The sequence below is a fragment of the Mercenaria mercenaria genome, chromosome 4, assembly GCF_021730395.1.
Source record: "Mercenaria mercenaria strain notata chromosome 4, MADL_Memer_1, whole genome shotgun sequence".
Classification (NCBI taxonomy): Eukaryota; Metazoa; Mollusca; class Bivalvia; order Venerida; family Veneridae; genus Mercenaria; species Mercenaria mercenaria.
In genome coordinates, this window is record NC_069364.1 from 43602139 (window position 1) to 43621103 (window position 18965).

Sequence of the window (18965 nt, forward strand, 5' to 3'; positions counted from 1 at the left end):
AAAGAAAAATAGCAATATTTGAAATCCAAAATATACAGAAGACGAATGTGAATAAGTCATTCTCAGACCTTCATTTAGAAGATCAAGTACTTTAGTCAGATTGGGAGTAAGGTGTTTCACGAATAGATTCATATAAACTATTGCACTATTCTTAGAATCACTACCAAAGAAAAATAAGGCAGATCTGTCATAGAATTGAGTTAATGACAGCTTTAAAAAAAATACACGTTATATACATTTTGTACTGTTAAATAAATGTGTTAAGTTCATACTTTGGACAGCTTATGAACTTTTGTGAAACAGACCACAGACCTTTCTGTACCTTTATAAATCTCTAATGCAATGTATGAAAAGTGAAAAATGTTAGATGTTGCTGCCATCGACAAACTTGTAAAATTGGTAACATATTGTATGAATCATCGCACCTGTTGATTTCAAACTTTGAAAATATAGTATTTTGTGTTAAAGATTTTATTTTATTGATATGACACTATAATGATCTATTGGGATATAAAACTTCTCTTGCTTGTTAACATTCATCATTATCTTTTATATATGTATATTATAAATTATCTTTGCCAGTATATTATGGTGATTTATCCTGAAAAATTAGTGTACCGTAAAATTTGTAATTATGAGGGAATGATCAATTGCAAATTATTCATTACAAAAAATGTTCATATGTATATACTGTTGTGTTGATATGCAGTTTTCTGAGATGTCCTATTTCATCTTTAGGAGTGCAAAATGAGAAGGTGTGAAATCGGGCTTACGATCATATTAGAATATATATGCAAAATTTAAGATTGCGTAAATCATAAAATTCTACACATCATGTATACTACTGTTTTTGGACACTGAAGAACATTCGGAAGCTATAGGAATCATTGTTACGAAAAATACGTTTATTGCAGTAAATATGATGAATTTTTAAGAGCAGGTTTAATACTAAATAGGGAGATTTTGGTATCACTATGTTAAATTTTGTAATTCGAACACAAATTCAAGGCTTGTTTAATTATTTTACTGTGCATATTGCATGTGTTTAAGGTATAATTCAGAAAATTAAAACTTCAAATTTCGTGATTCGTATAATTATTATCATTATTATTTCAGTGAGATTATATTACATCAAAACTATCGGAGTATTCAACAAACACAGACAGATAATTTCAAAAACGTAATTTTGACAACTTTTAAGATGATAATAAACAGAGAGATAGCCGTATGCATTGCTATCAAGTTGTAAATTTTGAAGTCTTAATGTCGAAGTTTTTCTGTGTCTTAGAAACAAAATGATTGTTAGATATTTCTTCTTGGGGAGTAAATGGTTTTCTTTGACTTTGTTTGATTAATAAATTTCCTGTGTTTAGATAAAACTGGTTTTATTTGTTTCGTTTACAAACCCATATTTAATATTTACATTAAACTAGGTTGATTAACGTAAATCTGGTTTACTTAAAACAAGAAAAACATTATATGTAAATGATAAACTTGGATAATTAGGTTTTCTTTATATTATGTATTGTTTGTAAAAACATGTGGAAAATATTTTCGTGGAGAATTAATTTGTTATAGAAGTTGATGTAATATTTGATGGAAAGTACAGATAAGTGAAAAATAAACTATTGTTAAAAAGAGCAAACAGGCTGGTTATTACATTAATGCAACAATCCGTCACATTTTTTTTTTTCCGTACAAATACCTGTACCAGTACCTCAAGGTAAAGTTACGGCAGATAATTTATTACGCGAGACTGGAAATATAGAGCAGAAGTTACGTTTTTATATATTGAAATACACTACCCATAAAGCAAGCTTGGTTATTATACTCTGTGTTCTTGCCTATCATCGTAAAAATATGATACTTTGATTTTTCACAGTGGATTTTTTATTTCAAGCTTTTGTTTGATGTGAGTCACTTGGATCTCTCCATATTTGTGATAAAATGATAACGACATTTGTGACACGCGTTTATCAGGAAAATGTTTACTTTTTTGTAATCTAGGTGTCTTGTTTTAGTGTGAAATAAACATAACAAGATCATCTTTGAACATTGGTCAGCTTGACTCGATGTTATCAGTTTTGACATTATTTTTGGATTCGGTGGGGACAAGTTCACAAGGACGTTGACGTTAACAAGTTTCCGCAATGGATAGCTGTTTCGGGTTTCACCGTGAGAGTACATCAGTTTAACTTTTTAACTAGATTTGATTGTAATCAAGATAACATTTGATTTTGGCTATTCGCTTCAAGTAACGTCAAGAGATAAAATTTCGTAAATTATATGCTTGAAACTCGTAAAGGCTGAGCCTTGGACTTTTCCTTTCGGACAGTGAAGTTGAGTTTTGAAGAGTTTTATCGAAAAACACTTGATATATGCAATAAGTGTTTAGTCAGTACTTAAAGAGTTTCTTGTAGCATTTAGTGTATTATATTAAAACTTGCAGAAAAAAGCAGTTTTAATTTTTAAACTTTTCATATAATTGACTAGCCTTGTAATTTTTGGTCAACAGCTAAACAATAATGTATGATACATAGGTGTGTAATAAATCATGGGATTTACTTGAATGATTGAGCTATTTAGTTTAAATTTAAATTTTCGTGCACGGTTGTTGATTTGTAAGACAATTCAAAGATATTTTCTGACATGTATAATAAATTGTTGATAGGTAAAACTTCTAAATTAGTAGTACCTGTGTGAAATTTAATGTACCGTAAGTTTGGAAAATACTCGTAATCCGTTTCATACGTAAAGTCAAGTGGAACATCTAATTTTATAGGAAAATGTTTAGCGTGAGCACTTTCATTCGTTAATAACCATCTTTTCTGAATGATAAAGCAAGCATAATTGACAAGGATTATCTGAGGTACATATGCTACGGGAAGTCTAAAGATTTGCATTGACAATTTTGAAAATCTTGACTTGAGATTTATATATCTTGATAAAATTTGACGATATTTCATCTCATGGATATTAGAGTATAAAATTTTCTTTTATCGAAATACAAAAGTGATAATTTTTTGACTTTAGAATTTTATGCTACCTTAAAATGTGATATTTTTTGTGGAATTTTATGCCATGTTGAAGTGTGAAAGAGGTGTAAAAATGTTGGCGACTTGTGCTATATTTAATTAGGTACTTGACGACTTGGATTAAAGAATTAAAGGATTAACTAAAGTTGAAATAACTTTCTAATTGATTAGAGAAAAAGAACAGTTAACATTAATGTCAACTTGACAATTTGAAGAAAAACCGTCTTGTTTATTCAGATCTGTGTGAAAAAGCATGATTTTGCTGGATTTGCCTGAAGGTGAAAAAACAGTGGGTTGTTTTTGTAGTGTTTTGTATTGAAAATGTACTTATTTTGCAAAATAATCTCCACAGATTTTGTACAATAAGTGAGATAGAAGAGTGCAGTTATAATGGATGAACATAGTAGAATACCGGTTTATAAATCCACTCCTGTTTTGAGAGGTGTAGGAACAGGATCTGTGCGGAGTTATGATCCTCGAGTCATGGATTTATATGAGGATCCCGAAGATGATGATTTTGGATTTAAATCAATGCCAGAATACGCTCTACAGAGGTTGTTTTCTCGTGATGTTAATTCGTTAACTTTGGACAGTTCTATGAATGAGCCAGATTTGAGACGCCCTGTTCCACAGATGATAGTGACTCCGGATTCGCCAGCGACGATAAGAAAGAAACGGAGAGCTCCAGATCCTCCGTCAGGCCTAGTTGCAGCTCGGCAAAAATTTCCTTCAAGTGACGATATTGTTGATAAAAAATCGAAAGCAAGTCGAACAGGAAGTTCACCAGTTGGACGACCATTGAGTATGAGCCCAAATCTGAAAGCTTCTAATTTATTGGACGAGTTACTGTATAAAATGAACACTCAGTCGCCTTCGCCGACTACCTCACCTAAGATAAATCGAACAAAAACGATTTTGAATAAGTTGCGTTCACCTAGAATTACACATAAGGGTTCAAGACGAAAACGTACAACCTCAAAGGAGGAGGAGGAGGCTGGGTTCAAGCCTTTGTCTCTTAGTAACAGTTCTTCTCTTGATGAACCAGACGGATTTACTCAGGAAACGTTATTCTTCGTGATTCTCCCAATGGATTTAAATAAAGATGCTGAGTTTGAGGTTTGTATTTTATACACATCTATAGCCAAATATTCTTTTGAAAAATAATAGAAAATCTTCTTATAATGACACTTCAAACATTTTATTCAAACCAAGAGATAATACATGTCTCGTATTTCTTGTGAAAATTGCAAAAACTTCACATTACATCAGTCAAATAATAGTTTTTAGCTAAAGGATGGTTTACTGTTCCTCATTGTGATCTATTTGTATTTGTTCTTTTGAAAGAAATGATACATTCAAGGTACACTAACAAACTGCTTAAATGGTTGTCCCCTAACACAGCTTGTGGTGCACCTGCAGGCATTATCTAACTTCAACCAGCAAGCAACTGGGCAGAACTGCAGACATTCTGAAAGCTGGAAGGCTGCCTCATATGATCACCCTAGCAGGTCTCAAACTCTCAAAGATGAGTGGATCACTTTCGATGTGACATAAACCCAACAAAAAAAAGTTGTCCATTAACTTGGTTTGTAGGGCACCTGTCTTATGTTAAAGGGCCATGGGTTTGAGTCCAACACCTGGTTGACACTTTTCTCTTCTAACTTGAAGTACAGTGTGTACAGTTCCATCCTAGGTAATACAAGACCAATAGAAAAGTTAACAATTTTTTATAACATCTTTCATGTAAATTAGTGCTAATGCTCATACATTCAGCACAAGATTATTTCATAAACATGATTTTTCATTAAGTTTTGTTTGAAAAATACATGTAGGATTTAACAAAACTTTGATACCCATTGGCCCAACCAATAGGATTTTAAGCAGGGTACTCATCCAAATATATCTTCCTGTTGTACAAATAGGAAGACTTAGTCTTGCTGGAGGTGAAACATGTTTTAAGGCTTAGCATTACGTTTTGAGAAACAAAAATCAAACCAAATCCCCAAATCATAGAAAGAAAGAGTTGTTAAACATGAAAATTGAACAGCATGTAAAACATGTATATTACTTTAGGAAACAAGTGTCAGTATACTGATATAAACATTGAATTGCGGAAAAGGAGAGTCAAACGCTTTTAAAAACTCACCGTTTTCAAAGAACTGTTACATATGTTCGTTTTCATGCATTTGCAATAGCGTGTGAGTGGTGAAATTTCACATAACAAGGTGGAACACAGTTTTCAGCAATTGTTTATTTTTATTTCTTTACAAATGGCATTCATTTTCAAAGGGAGACAACTTTTTCCGAATATTTTAAGTATCCGTCAAGAAAAAGTTGTCTCCCTTTGAAAATGAATGCCATTTTTGATTTGTAAAGAAATAATTAAAAGATAAACAATTGCTGAAAACTGTATTCCACTTTTTATGTGAAATTTCACCATTCGCACGCTATTGCAAATGCATCAAAACGAACATGTGTAACAGTTCTTTGAAAATGGTGAGAGTTTTTAAAGGCGTTTGACTGTCCGGAAGTGGGGCCTCTTTAGGCAGTCTTTTCTGCAATTCAATGTTTATATCAGTATACTGACACTTGTTTCGTAAAGTAATATACATGTTTTACATACTGTTCAATTTTCATGTTAAACAACTCTTTCTTTCTATGATTTGGTGTTGTTTGATTTTTGTTTCTCAAAACGTAATGCTAAGCCTTAAAGTTACAGCACAATTTGTTACTTATTTGTTTGTTACTCATTACTGAATCATTTTCCTAATGCATAAATTGCAAAAAATACTGCATAAGGTGATTGTGTAAGTGATGTGTCATAATTTATGATAGATTTATTAAACATTTCACTTAAACGTTAACACTTACCCTGCTAATTTTCTATAATGAACGTGTCCGTCTTTCACTTTGGACAGTACCATTAACTGTTAGAAGGGGACAGTACCATTAACTGTAAGAAGGGGGGCTTACCAAAATGATACTGACTGACTAGCGAACAATGCAGGTCTTGATCAGACTGCATGGATGTGCAGGCTGATCATGATCTGCACTGGTGGCAGAGGCGGAATCAGTTGTGTCCACCATGATAAGGGTTAATGCTTAGGACTTTAATATTCTGGCAAAAAAAGTTATAAATATTGCTATGTCGATGCTTGAACATACAATGTTTGAGTTGCAACCTTTTGAGCTCAGTACTGGTACAACTTGAACATACACTGTTTACTTGAGCATCAGTAGCTTGAGCACCCAGACTCACTCAAAAGACTTTGTGTGGTCCTCGGCTTCACCTTTTCATTGTGTTTGAATCTCTCAAACCTGTGGACAATTATACTAACATTTTGCTTGTCCTGCCTTGCAACCTTGACCAAAAGATGTTTTAGTGTAGATCCAACACCATTGTAAAAAGAACAACTTGCAAGGAAAACCTCTGGTCTTTGAACACAAATGCATTAAGATTAGAATAAATGTGACACTCTGCCCATCTTACAACACTGAGCCCACCAATCTAGAGGTCGTAAGTTAGATGACAGGGTAGAGGGTGTGTGGCTGCCGAGCAAGTGTTTTCTCGTGACCAAAGACATAACATCTGAAAATTAATAGTACTCTCTAAAAGATGTCCATAATGCTATATACTGAAACCTAATCATGTTTGGTCATCTGATCTTTGTACATGAAAATGGTATTTTCATTTTGTTGGTCCTTGATTAACTGACAACTTCCACACATGAACTGCACATACTGGAAATCAGCAACTTTAAGATAGTGTCACAAAGAACATTTCCTTACAGGGTTCGAACTTGCAACGTCAAGATCTCTCCCAGTTGAGCAGAAGCGAGCAGCTGTTAAAGCTTGCCATTTGCATTTAATGTGCCGAGTGCCTTTTAAGCTACACAACATTTTCCACCGGTGTTTTAAACATGTCTTAGATATTTGCAAAATCTATCAAGAGACGTACTGTATACACACTGTATTTTAAAATGTTATTTTTTAAATCATGTTATGCATCCAGACAAGTGTATGCCTGAGTGAAGCTGTTATACTTTTCTTTTCATTTTTGCGAATTCTTGTCATTTTTGTGTACCCAACCTTTAGATGACATATCATCATATATCACAAAATATAGATCCATAGAAAGTATTAACTTTCAAATTTGAGTGAATTGGATGGTTCTCGTTTACAGTTTACAATACGAGGTGTAATTTTCCTTGTGTATATTGGACATCTTCCAGTATTTATAGTTGGCCTTTTGAAGTTCTCGATTGTTTACATTTTTGATATTTATGATACCTGGACGATTAGATCTGATAATTTCAAGTATGCAGTTTGTTTATTCAAAATCATAGTACCGCAATTTTTGTGAAAATGAAATACGAAACAGCTGTTCTATTTTTAATAAATTCACATGGACGATTTCATTGTGATGATTGACTGTGGTTGTAAATATGAGTCTTAAATTTTTTTCTCAAGTTACCAGAAGTCGTCAGTTGTCAGTCCTTCCACACTTGATATGTTTGCACTCAACCATCCAAGTTAAAGGCCCTTAATTTACCAAGAAATTCCATCTTTAATCATGTTTGCATCAATGCTACAGCAGTATGAACATAAAATCTCTTTAAAGTTTTAACTTAAACAAAACCAAAAAAAAAGTTATATGCTATTCATTTATCAAAATGTGACATACTTCTTTCAAGTTTGATAATTTATCAACAGATCAGACTATAATATAGTACACCCAGAGTTATGAGCCTTTGATATACCAACAATATTACTGTGAAATCATTTTTATTCGCGTAGGACGAATTTTCGCGTATTTTGCACTAGAACTGACGCGCGAATATAAGATCGCTCTATTTTTTTTTTCAATTTTATTTTTTCATTTCTAACACTGAAAATGCGCGAATTAAAGCCCGTGCGAGACAGTTCCTTTTCACGTTTATGCGAAATTTCATGCCAGCGAATTTAAATGATTTCACAGTATATTTTGTTATATGTTGACAGTCTAGCACTTTTTATACACCTGTCCTAATATCATATTAACACAGAATGTGTAGAACTATAAAATTTTATTCAAATTTGAATAGATCCAGAGTTATGTGCCCTTTCACTGTGTCAGATAAATATGGAATTTGTTTACCAAAGTAAGATCACAGACAAGTTCGATTATAATTCAGATTGGACATCTAGTCTACAGTTTTGTGCCCTTGATTCATAAAAAAAAAAAAACAACAACAACTACAAAGTACTCCACATTATGTTTGCACACTCATTTATCAAGTGGTATGCATGCTTCATTTAACAAAAGATGTTCTACTATTGTCAGACTATTTATTGAGGAGTTATGTGCTCTTGATCTGATGTAATTTGATCAACTGCAAACCTGTTATAACAACACATACATATACTGAATTCATAAATTGTGTATAAGTTTGGGTCTTACCTTGACCTTTCGGAGCTATATGATACTCAGTGAAGTGTTATAGGGCCATTATGGCCCTCTTGTTTCATTCAAATGACCAGACTTCACCAAATTTAGTGTTTATTTAATTTCTGTTTTTAGGAAAGCCGGAATTTGAAGTTTATAACAACATTTGAGCCAATGGTCAAGTGTGTTTCTCGTAAACGTTTATCAAATGTTCTTTATCCTATTCAAATCACAATAGTGTTAAGTGTTGACACTGTGCTTTATGTGCTGGTGCATGAAAAACCTACAATGATGAATGACGGTGAATATTTTAACCAACATGTTTTATATGAGGTCACGAAAAATAGAATTTCTATTTTCCTTTATCTTTAGTTTTGATGGTTTTAGTGTCGAGCCTGCTTGTGGTGAGCTTGACTTAGTCGTCACATTTGGCAGGTCGGTGTATTGGCATGCGTCTGTGCGTGCGTGCGTCCAGTTTTTACTGGACAGTAACTTTGACATGCATGGACCAATCTTGTTTATATTTGGCATGAATGTTTACCTCAATGAGAAGGGGTGTCATGCACAAACCCCATGTTCCTATCTCAAAGGTCAAGGTCACAGTTGGATGTCAGAGGTCAAATTTGAAGTTTGTTTCTCCTTCATGCATGATGGGATTTTGATGTAACTTGGCATGAATGTTCACCATTATGAGATGGAGTGTCATGCGCAAGAACCAGGTACCTAGGTCTAAGGTCAAGGTCACACTTGACAGTTGGGGGGCTCGACATTCTGCACGTGGGCATACTTGTTTTATTATTGCTGTTTAATCTGAGACTTGAAATTAGTTCTTCCTTCCTACTGTCAGTTTGAACCTAACCATTTGTCTTATTCTTCTATGCAAGGAAACCATCCATCTGGATTTTTCGAAAATGTATGGTTCCATGTGGGTGTCACTTGTTTGAAGGCACAGTGCCTCAGGAGCCAGAGGATCATTGGCTCTACCTCTGCCTTTGAAAGATGGAAATATAACGAATAACCTTTAGCTGTCAGTCTAACATGAAAAGATTTTAATTCAAGTTTTGAGACCAGTCGTACTGGTGCAATGATTTGATTAGTCAGTTTCAGTATTGTACCCAGAAACAACCAATCAGTAGCTAGATATTTGAGACTCAGGTCTCCAAACTCAGGTTGTTCACCTTGGAACCTGGGTTCATTACTTTGGTCTCCAGTCAAGGAAGTATGTTTATGTTTCTTCACCAAAATCATTTTTCTTTGCGCAGGTTTTTATTTTGAGAAGTTAATGTAATGAATTACAGAAAAAAGCGAAAACCAGCCAGATGATAATTATACAAAGGAAATATTAACGGTCCATAATGTTTTAAATTTTTATCTTAAAAACAGATGAAACAGCTTTTCAAATAGTTGTTTTGTGTACTTACATGGTTAGAAAAGCACTACTTTTAATATTGCACATGAACTGTTATAGTTAGAGCCATAAAGGGAGGTAATAAAAACAACAGATTCAATAAAACATTCTATAATATTCAGTAATATTCAAACCTTTGACAAAATTAATGTTAATAAAAGTAATTATCAGAAATAGGATTAAAAAGAAATTAATGCATTGTATATTCATGACGGAAAATGTGGCAGCGACATTGCATTATGAGCCTTTAAGAACAAATGTAACGTATTTTATTCCTTTAACGTCCACCCAGTTTTCCTTAAAATTGCTATACGTATTATCTAATTTGAAGTAAACTAAGTTCAGCAAGAAAGAGATTGATTGAGAAAATGTTGACAAACATTTTATGGAAACAGATTACTTTTGTTGGTATAATTTGTCCAAAACACAATGAAAATATTCTTTATGTCTAGTCTACCTAAAAAAATGAACAATTACACATTCTAATTAGCCGGAAAATTGTCATAATTTGACATGTGACAAATTCTAAAATGGTTTTATTGGAAGAATATTGATAATTTTGATAGAATACAATTTTTGTGGCTAGCGCGTTTATGCACTAAGTTAATGTTGGACTCGTGTTGATTTATATGTGAAAAACTATTTGGATTTTGTAAATTGTTCTCAGTCATGTTGCTTTTGGTGTATATATGCTAAGGATTGGGTTTCTTGGATTTTTAGATTTTGATCCTGCAAACTTTGATGGTATGTCATTTTTTGATACTGGCTGTGTCTATGAATAGCAAGTATAGAGCTTTCAATCGAACATTAGTCTGCATATAAGCAATTTGTTGTATTCCACTACTTCCTCTTACGTTACAGGAAGCCTGCCACCACCACCCTTTAAATACACTTAAAAAGCATTGTCAAAGCCGGATTTTGCATTAATTTAATTTTTAAAACATTTAAAAAACATCGTCAAAGCAGGATTTTGCATTAATTTAATTTTTAAAACATCCTGAAAATGTTTCCTTTATATTTGACCAACTTACTTTGTTTGCCACTTACATTTGAGAACTTGATAGTTTGTATATTAAAGGAGAGATCAGGTGTAGACATATAAATACCCAGAATGAAATTAGTGTATCTTACACATTTGTTGAAGTTTAAAAGCGACACCTGCTGTTTTTTGTGATACATATTGAATTCCTTCTATTTAGATACCTTACATTCAGTTAAAAAGCTCATTATCATGCGATCAGATATATTTTCATGAAGTTTTTTTTTGTCACTTACGTTTTAACATATGATGTTATTTAAATTGGCTATTTTCTCATTAAAACATATACAGGTTTTCATGGTATTTATGTCCACTTATCTCGGCCAGTGACATTTTGATTGAATTTTTGTGGTAAATGATGCTTTCAGTACACAAAGTCAAATGGTACTGTCTCGGAGATGGTATCTAAATGTTCACAGTTTTATTTTCATCAAAAGGTCCATGATAAATGGCTATTGTTGGTCCCCTGCTTCACTTTTGCACCTGGTTCATAAAGAAAATGGTCAGTATACATGTATTAATTTCGACAAGGAAAACTTTGACGAGTTATAACAACTCTTGTTTCTATGTAATTCATACATACTGATTATATAAATTTGTCATTTTTTTTAATAATTCTTATCTGCATGGATAATAAGCCCATATGAGAGAGCACAATATTCGATTTACAGGCCTTGCATTTCCACAGAAGATGGAATGTCCAGAATTGCTTTTCTTCAAGGGAAAGCCAGTAACACTAGTTCATGGTACTGAAGAGACTGTAACCCTCATGCTAGAATATTGTCAAAGAAATTCATCTCTGCCATCAAGCAAATCACATTAGGATGGTAAAACCATTAGATCCTAAAATGGTGACACTCTTGTCAGCGCCTGGTAAAATCAAAGGTTTGCCATATTCTACAGGCATTTATACTAGAACTTTTAAGAAAGTTTCTGTTATGTTTCATGATTGTATACAAAATATTTTAAATGATTTCATTATCTGCATTTTAACAGACCAGAAAAAGAAGTAAATTAAGAATTTCTGCATTATTATTTAGTACAAGCAAAATAAGTCATATTGTAAGCAAAGTACAAGAAATATAACTATAGACCATATCTATTGAGATCTACATCTACATCTACATCTTTCACCCAACCGTCGATTTCCGACTATCACTGGGCGGCGCTGTCAGAGAAACAGTTGTTAAAGAACTGATATGTTACAATGTTAAAAGAATAAAAGCTAAAAAAGACAGTATGCTACAGTTAAAATGGGACAGAGGCAACAGAATTACATACTGACCACCGCCAGCCTCTCTCTAAAGATTCTGAGACTGGGGCTAGATTTAACATGAGTTGGTAGGGAGTTCCAGAGTCGGATGGTCCTAGGGAAGTAGGAGTTAGAAAAGTACTGAGTGTGAGACATGGGGATTAAGTAATTTAGGTTTCTAGTTGGAATAAGATGAGATTGGTCGACTGCAACTGTCTGGGTCCTTATTTTATAAAACATTACTAATGAATTGTGTAACCTTCTATATTGGAGTGTATTCCATTCTAAGGTTTTCAGCATTTGTGTAACACTACTGGTGTAACTGTAGTCATACATGACGTACCTAGCAGCTGACCTTTGGACATTTTCGACTTTGCTAGTGAGGGTTTTTTGCCAAGGATGCCAGACGCTTGAACAGTACTCAAGTTGAGGGCGGACATAGGTGTTATAGGCAGCAATTTTGACCTTTTTATTATCAGTTTTGACATTTCGTTGTATGAAGCGAAGAGTGGAAGTTGCTTTGGAAGTGATACTGTCAATGTGTTTGGACCAGTTTAGATCTTTGGAAATGGTTATGCCTAAGTATTTAGCTGCCTCACAAGTTTTTAACTCTATGTTGTGAAGTTTGTAGGGGTAGACTACAGGATTTTTCTTTCTAAAAATTCTAAGGACTTCACACTTGTCCGGGTTGAACTCCATGGACCATGTCTTCTCCCAGGTTTCTAAGCTAATCAGGTCTTGTTGCAGAGATATACTATCTGAAATGGAGTTGATGGTAAGGTATATTATGGTGTCATCTGCAAACACTCTTGCGTTACATTTGACGGAATCTGGTAAGTCATTGATATATACCAGGAAGAGACATGGCCCAAGAACAGACCCTGGGGAACTCCAGACAGTACAGGAAGTTCACTGGAAAAATGACCATCAACAGCGACTTTCTGGGAGCAGTTGGACAGGAAAGATTTGACCCATTTGGTAATTTGTGGGTTGACACCAAGGCTTTGTAGTTTATAAATTAGTCTAATGTGATCGACCTTGTCAAACGCCTTGGAGAAGTCCATGACAATAACATCTGTTTGTTGACCCTGTTCAGTGTTATTGTAAAGTTCCTGAGTGAAATTAATGAGCTGAGTCTCACAACTGTGACCTGATCTAAAGCCGTGCTGGAACTGGCTAAGTAGCTTATGCTTGTCAAAATAGGTCATAAGATTGGAAACAACAATGTGTTCAAGGAGTTTGGAAGCAATGCAAGTTAGGGAAATTGGGCGATAGTTACTAGGTTTAGACTTGGGACCTTTTTTAAATACGGGGGCTACGGTGGCTTTTTTCCAATCACTGGGTACTAGGCCAGATTCGAGAGATAACCTGTATATATGGGCAAGTACAGGAGCAATTTCATGGTGGAGTTCTTTTAGGATGCGTGGGGATAATTCATCAGGTCCTGAGGCTTTATGTGGGGATAGGCCATAGAGCAGTTTTTCCACACCTTCAGTGGTGACCTGGATCTTATTCATCATGGAGACTGGGGATGAGAGGACGTTGGAACATATATGCTTCAGACTAAGGGGCTGGGGAGGGGAAAAGACAGATTCAAATTGTTTGTTTAAGATAGTAGCCTTTTGGATGGGGTCTGTGTAGGTAAGACCATCTGATTTAAGGGGGGCAATGCCGACATTTTCTTTTTTGTTGTGCTTGATGAAGCTGTAAAACTTTTTGTTTTTACCAGGTTGTGAGTCATGGTCAAATATGACACTTTCCATATATGACCAGTATTGGGCTCTTATTTGCTTCTGGATAGAAGACTTAAGGGATTTGAATCTTTGTTGGCGGGCTGAGGAGGGAGATTTGTGTAGTTTCTGGTACAGTTTATCACGCTTATGTATAAGCCTGATAATTCTCGGGGTTAACCATGGCAAGTCGGCACGGGGTTTAGACATTTTAGATGGAATGTGTTTTGACTGGGATTCATTAAGGCAGTCCTTGAATGAATTCCACGCTACTTCAGGGTCTGAATGGTTTTCGGTGAAAAGCTAGCACCAAAAGCCTTCATGTCAGATTTTAGCCCTTCCCAATTAGCCTTCGTGTAGAGTTTTATAGGGCGTCTAGGTTGGGTTGGGCGGCCCCTATTAAGATTCAATTCATGAAATATAATATCATGATCCGAGGTGGCTAGACTCGGTAGGGATTTAACCAAGTGAACATGGGATGGATGGTTTGTAAAGAAGAGATCAAGGGTGTTGGATAACCTAGTTGGGATCTTAACTATTTGTTCAAGATTATAATGGGAATATCTTTCAATAAATTCTTCATAAAAGGATCTGTTTTTACAAGTTTGTTTAGGGGACTCTTTTGACCAGTCAATGTCGGGGAGATTGAAGTCTCCAAGTAGCCATACTATGCTGCCCTTGGGTATTTTACTAAGGGATAACCAGAGTTGGGATAGGGAGTCGGCATCTAATTCTTGGGGTTTATAGTAGGCTCCGACAAAGATATCTTTAAGGCCAGTGATGGTAATTTTGGCCCAGGTTATGTTGCATGAAGTCTTGAGGTCTGGTTGTTCTTGGCTGATCAGTGAGTTAGATATAGCTATCATCACTCCTCCACCTTGACCTTCACTCCTGTCATCCCTATATACCTTATAATTAAGATTATCAGTAAATATTTCGGAAGAACTGATGTCTGGCTTAAGCCATGTTTCTGTAAGGCAAATAACATCTGGTTTAATTTGGTCAATAACTAGGTGTAATTCAGGGATTTTGTTTTTGACAGAACGACAATTAATGTTAAGGACTGTGAGACGTTCAGATGTTTTTAGTTTAGGTTTGGGAGTAACCTTTTTCTTTTTAGGGATTGTGGTAGATGAGGCCTTTGGGGTTTCTGGAGGCTCATGGAGGAAAGAAGAGCTATTTAAGCTGAAACTTACTTTACTGTGGTCGTGACTTAGAGGGAATAGTAAGAAGTGTCACTGAGAGTATCTAGGGATTCAGTCAGTGAACTTGAGTGGTTTAGCGAGCCGCACTGTTGACAGTACCAGCTGAACTTTGAGTCTGAGAGTTTGTCGTAAGTATGACTGCCAATGCCTTCGCAGTCTGTGTGAAACCAAGTTTCGCAGTTGTCACACAGGATGCCTTTTTGTGACCAGGACACATTTTGGGAACATATCCCGCACGGGTACTGGGTAGGACAGGAAGCGCCTGGCGGGCCTGGGTTTGGTTCAATGTCTGGGGTCTGACATGCCAGAAGACAAAAAAGAAATAATAAGGATGTCTTACTAGCACTGGGTTTCTCTTTGTGCTTTCTAGATGGTATTACTGTTTTGAGGACGTTGGCAACTGAGATACCAACAATACTGGATTTTGGAGGGAAATGGTCGCACAGTAAATTACTCTGATTTGCTGAGCAGGGAAAAATATGATGTGCAACTATAAAGATGAAAAGGCATAACAATGTCAGCCTTAGTTCCATCCTTGCTGGATTAGTATGATTCTAGACCAACCAGCAACTCTTTGTCCGAATTGTGTAATTATCCGAAAATTGTATAGTTGCAGTACGAGTCAAAAACATCCAATAAGCTGGGAAGATAATAAGAATTATCTACACAGCTGGTTAGCTAATAAGTATCTTACCACCACCAGTTATACAAATTAAGGGTATTGTAAGAAAGTTTTAAGTAAATTATTATTTTGTGTATAGTTTACGAAAAAGTTGTGAACTGTTCTCGACGCATGCGCATATAAACTTTGTAAAACAAAATTCAAAAATGAAAAATATAACTCAGCTGAAATTGAACTCAGCTGAAATTCAGCTCAATGTATTATACACTGAAATAAGGGGAAGTCACACTGTGATAGGTGTTTGAAGGTTGTTACATACCTAAAAAAAGAAATATCTCAGTTATTTTAAACAAATAAACTGATTGTTTACTGATGTATATTTCCTTAGAATATTAAGTTTTATTCTGTGGACTTCCAACAAAATGTTCTTTTTTGTCATTTCTTCAGTCCTTTCAATAGGTTTCAGCTTCCTGACAAGTAAATATATGTTTGTTTCACCAGCTTCTGGTCACATGATGTTAAGACTGGTCTAATGTATTGTCTAACCCAAAAGAGCATTGTTGTCATCACGGTCAATCAAAAAGTTAAAAGTTCACACAAGTTTTAACCACACATGTTATATTGTCTGTTTTGTTGAGACAGTAATTCAGTTTATGGAAGATATTGTTAGTTTTAGACTTTAAATTAAAAGATAACATTTAGTACCATCCTCGTGGTCAACTGAGCTTGAAATTTGCCTAAAGAGACAAGGAAATTGTTACGATGAGGTTAGATCTCAAGGTTATAAAGATGGTTTCACTGATAAGTCTAAAATCTAGCAAGATGTCTGAAATAATCCAAGTTGAGGCAGCTTTTATTCAAATATTTACCCAAATTTTTATTTCTTATTATCTCCCTTTTATTGATCCGATTTAGCAAGGCACTTACGTAATTATAAAAACTTTGTATTTTTTACCGAGAACATTAAATTGAAAGCATTGTTTGACTTCAAATCGATTATGTAAATTTTTCAGACGAAATTGAAAATAAATTGTTTGATTTGTTTCTTTAATGGGGTTTAATGCCAGTTTTAGCTCGACTATTCAAAGAATAAGTAGAATTGTCGTACTCACCACAACGTTAATGTCAGCGTCCATGTCGGCATCACACCTTGGTTAAGTTTTTCATACCAGTCCACATTTTGACAAAACCTTTTGACATACAGCTTTGAAACAATCATCACCATGTCTAGTTTTAGGCAAGAAAATACCTTTTGTCCGAAATTTGGCCCCTTTAACTTACAAATCTTGGATAGGTTTTTCGTACAAGTTCATATTTTGTGTAAACTGTTTGACATATGACTTTTAAACTTTTATCACTTGTTTATTATAACAGACTAACAGTCTCTACCTGTAGGAAAAAATACATAACTCTGTCAAGTATTTTGGCTGAATTATGGCCCTTTTTGGACTTGGAAATTGGTTCAGTTTTCGTGCAAGTCCATGTTTTGTCAAAACTGTGCGGCTTTGAAACTTTGATCACTTTTTTACAAATTATAGTCTCCATATGAACTACAAGACTACATAACAAGGACAAGGATTTTGACTCAGTTATGGCCCTTTTTTGACAGAAATTAATAATAATTAGTTACACATTGCCATATAGTGCAAGACTTACCCAGTTCCATAAATACAGGTACATTGTTTATCTTATCTGTTTTCTTTCTTTTTTCTACAAATCTCTGGTTATATTTTTACCCCATACCTACATTCAGTTCTTTGAATAGTTGAGCGCACTCTCAACAGACAGCTCTTGTTTAATTTCCATTAACATTTCAGTTATTTAAAGGCAGTCAGTTAACATCTTGTTATCTGTAAGGTTTTTGATTATTTTTGATTATCAGTTATGGTGGGCAGGTTTCTAGATTCTGTACCATGGCAGTACTAGCCTGTTCTCTGCAAGTAACTGCCAACTTCTCCACATGATTAAGAGGAAGAAAATGCTGGTACAATGTTTATTATCAAATTGTCTCTGAGAACATGCTTTTCCAGGAGATCGAACTCCCATGATCTTAGATCTGCACTCTCAATATTGAGCTAAACCAATAGGCTGTTCTCTGTAAGTTAAATGACAGCTGCTTTTCATTAGTCAGAGGTAGAGAACATACTGAAAGTATACTGTTTTCTGTGAAAGTATACTGTTTTCTGGCAAAACTGTCAGAATGAAAATATGCCAATTCTGCATTTTGAACTCACAACATCATGATAAAGTTGTGTGCTCTACCTAGTTTGAAACAAAGTAATACAGAGTGTAAATGTGACAGCAAGCTTAAAACTTTTCTTGATATTTAGGGATGAACTTAAAGGTATAATTGCATCTATAACATAAATTAGGTATAATTTGTCAGGCAGGTTGTTTGTTTTCACTGTTTATAAAGTACAGTTATTATATCTCAAAATTAGTCCAATTTTGTTAAATATTGCACCTTAGGGGCATTGACTGACCCCTTCTATTCACTTAACCTACTGCTGTCTATGGTCGAGTGGCCCTCAATAGCCATGCTGATAATCATTGCCTTAAAATGAACACCTATTTTGAGTTAATCCTTCTGAAATCGAGTGAATATGGTCCTCAATCATGAATCACAACTGAAAATAAAATGACCAGTTTGTGAATGAACATGCAGTCAGGGGAAGGAAAAAGAAATTAGTCTTTGTGAAGGTGATATTTTCTTTTGGACACGTGGCTGTCACTAACTCTTTCTGACTTTTGGTTTGTAGTTAACAGTTGTTAATGGTTGCCACAATTCTTTAGTTTTTATGTTTGGAATTAACAAAAATTAAAAATTAGACAATTCAAGGCAAGTGTGATTATTACATTTTTGTTAGTTGTTTTTGTGTGAACAGGTCTAAGAAAGTGATATATTTACAGAGTATCTGTAAATTTATAATGTAATTTTGCATATTTAAAGATTTTTGAATAAATTTATGGATCGGGTGTACGAATCGTCCAAAACTGCTGAAACTACACAGTTGGCCTAAAAATCACAGTTTGAAATTACTTGTTTACTGATGGTATGCATGAATAAATGTCAGCTGTGAGTTTCATTCATTTTTGTGACAACAGTTCGTTTTTGTAAACATCATGTTTGTAAACATTAAAGATTGCGTTTTGTAACCTAAACTCAGGGTTCCATATTTTAGAATGTCTTGTATAAGAAAAACGTGAGCTCAAGCTAAAACAAAACATAATCAAAAAGTAGAAAGGTAT

The 18965-nt window shown here is 34.5% G+C and overlaps 1 protein-coding gene across 1 annotated transcript in view; it reads left to right on the plus strand.

Annotated features, from left to right (window-relative positions):
• The first annotated feature begins 1838 nt into the window (after positions 1–1838).
• LOC123551571 (uncharacterized) overlaps positions 1839–18965 on the plus strand; it is a 100423-nt gene continuing 83296 nt past the window's right edge. Inside the window, exon 1 of the mRNA XM_053541047.1 lies at positions 1839–4151. Within this exon, the coding sequence (XP_053397022.1) occupies positions 3426–4151 (726 nt within the window). The 5' untranslated portion in view covers positions 1839–3425. The remainder of the gene's footprint in view (positions 4152–18965) is intronic.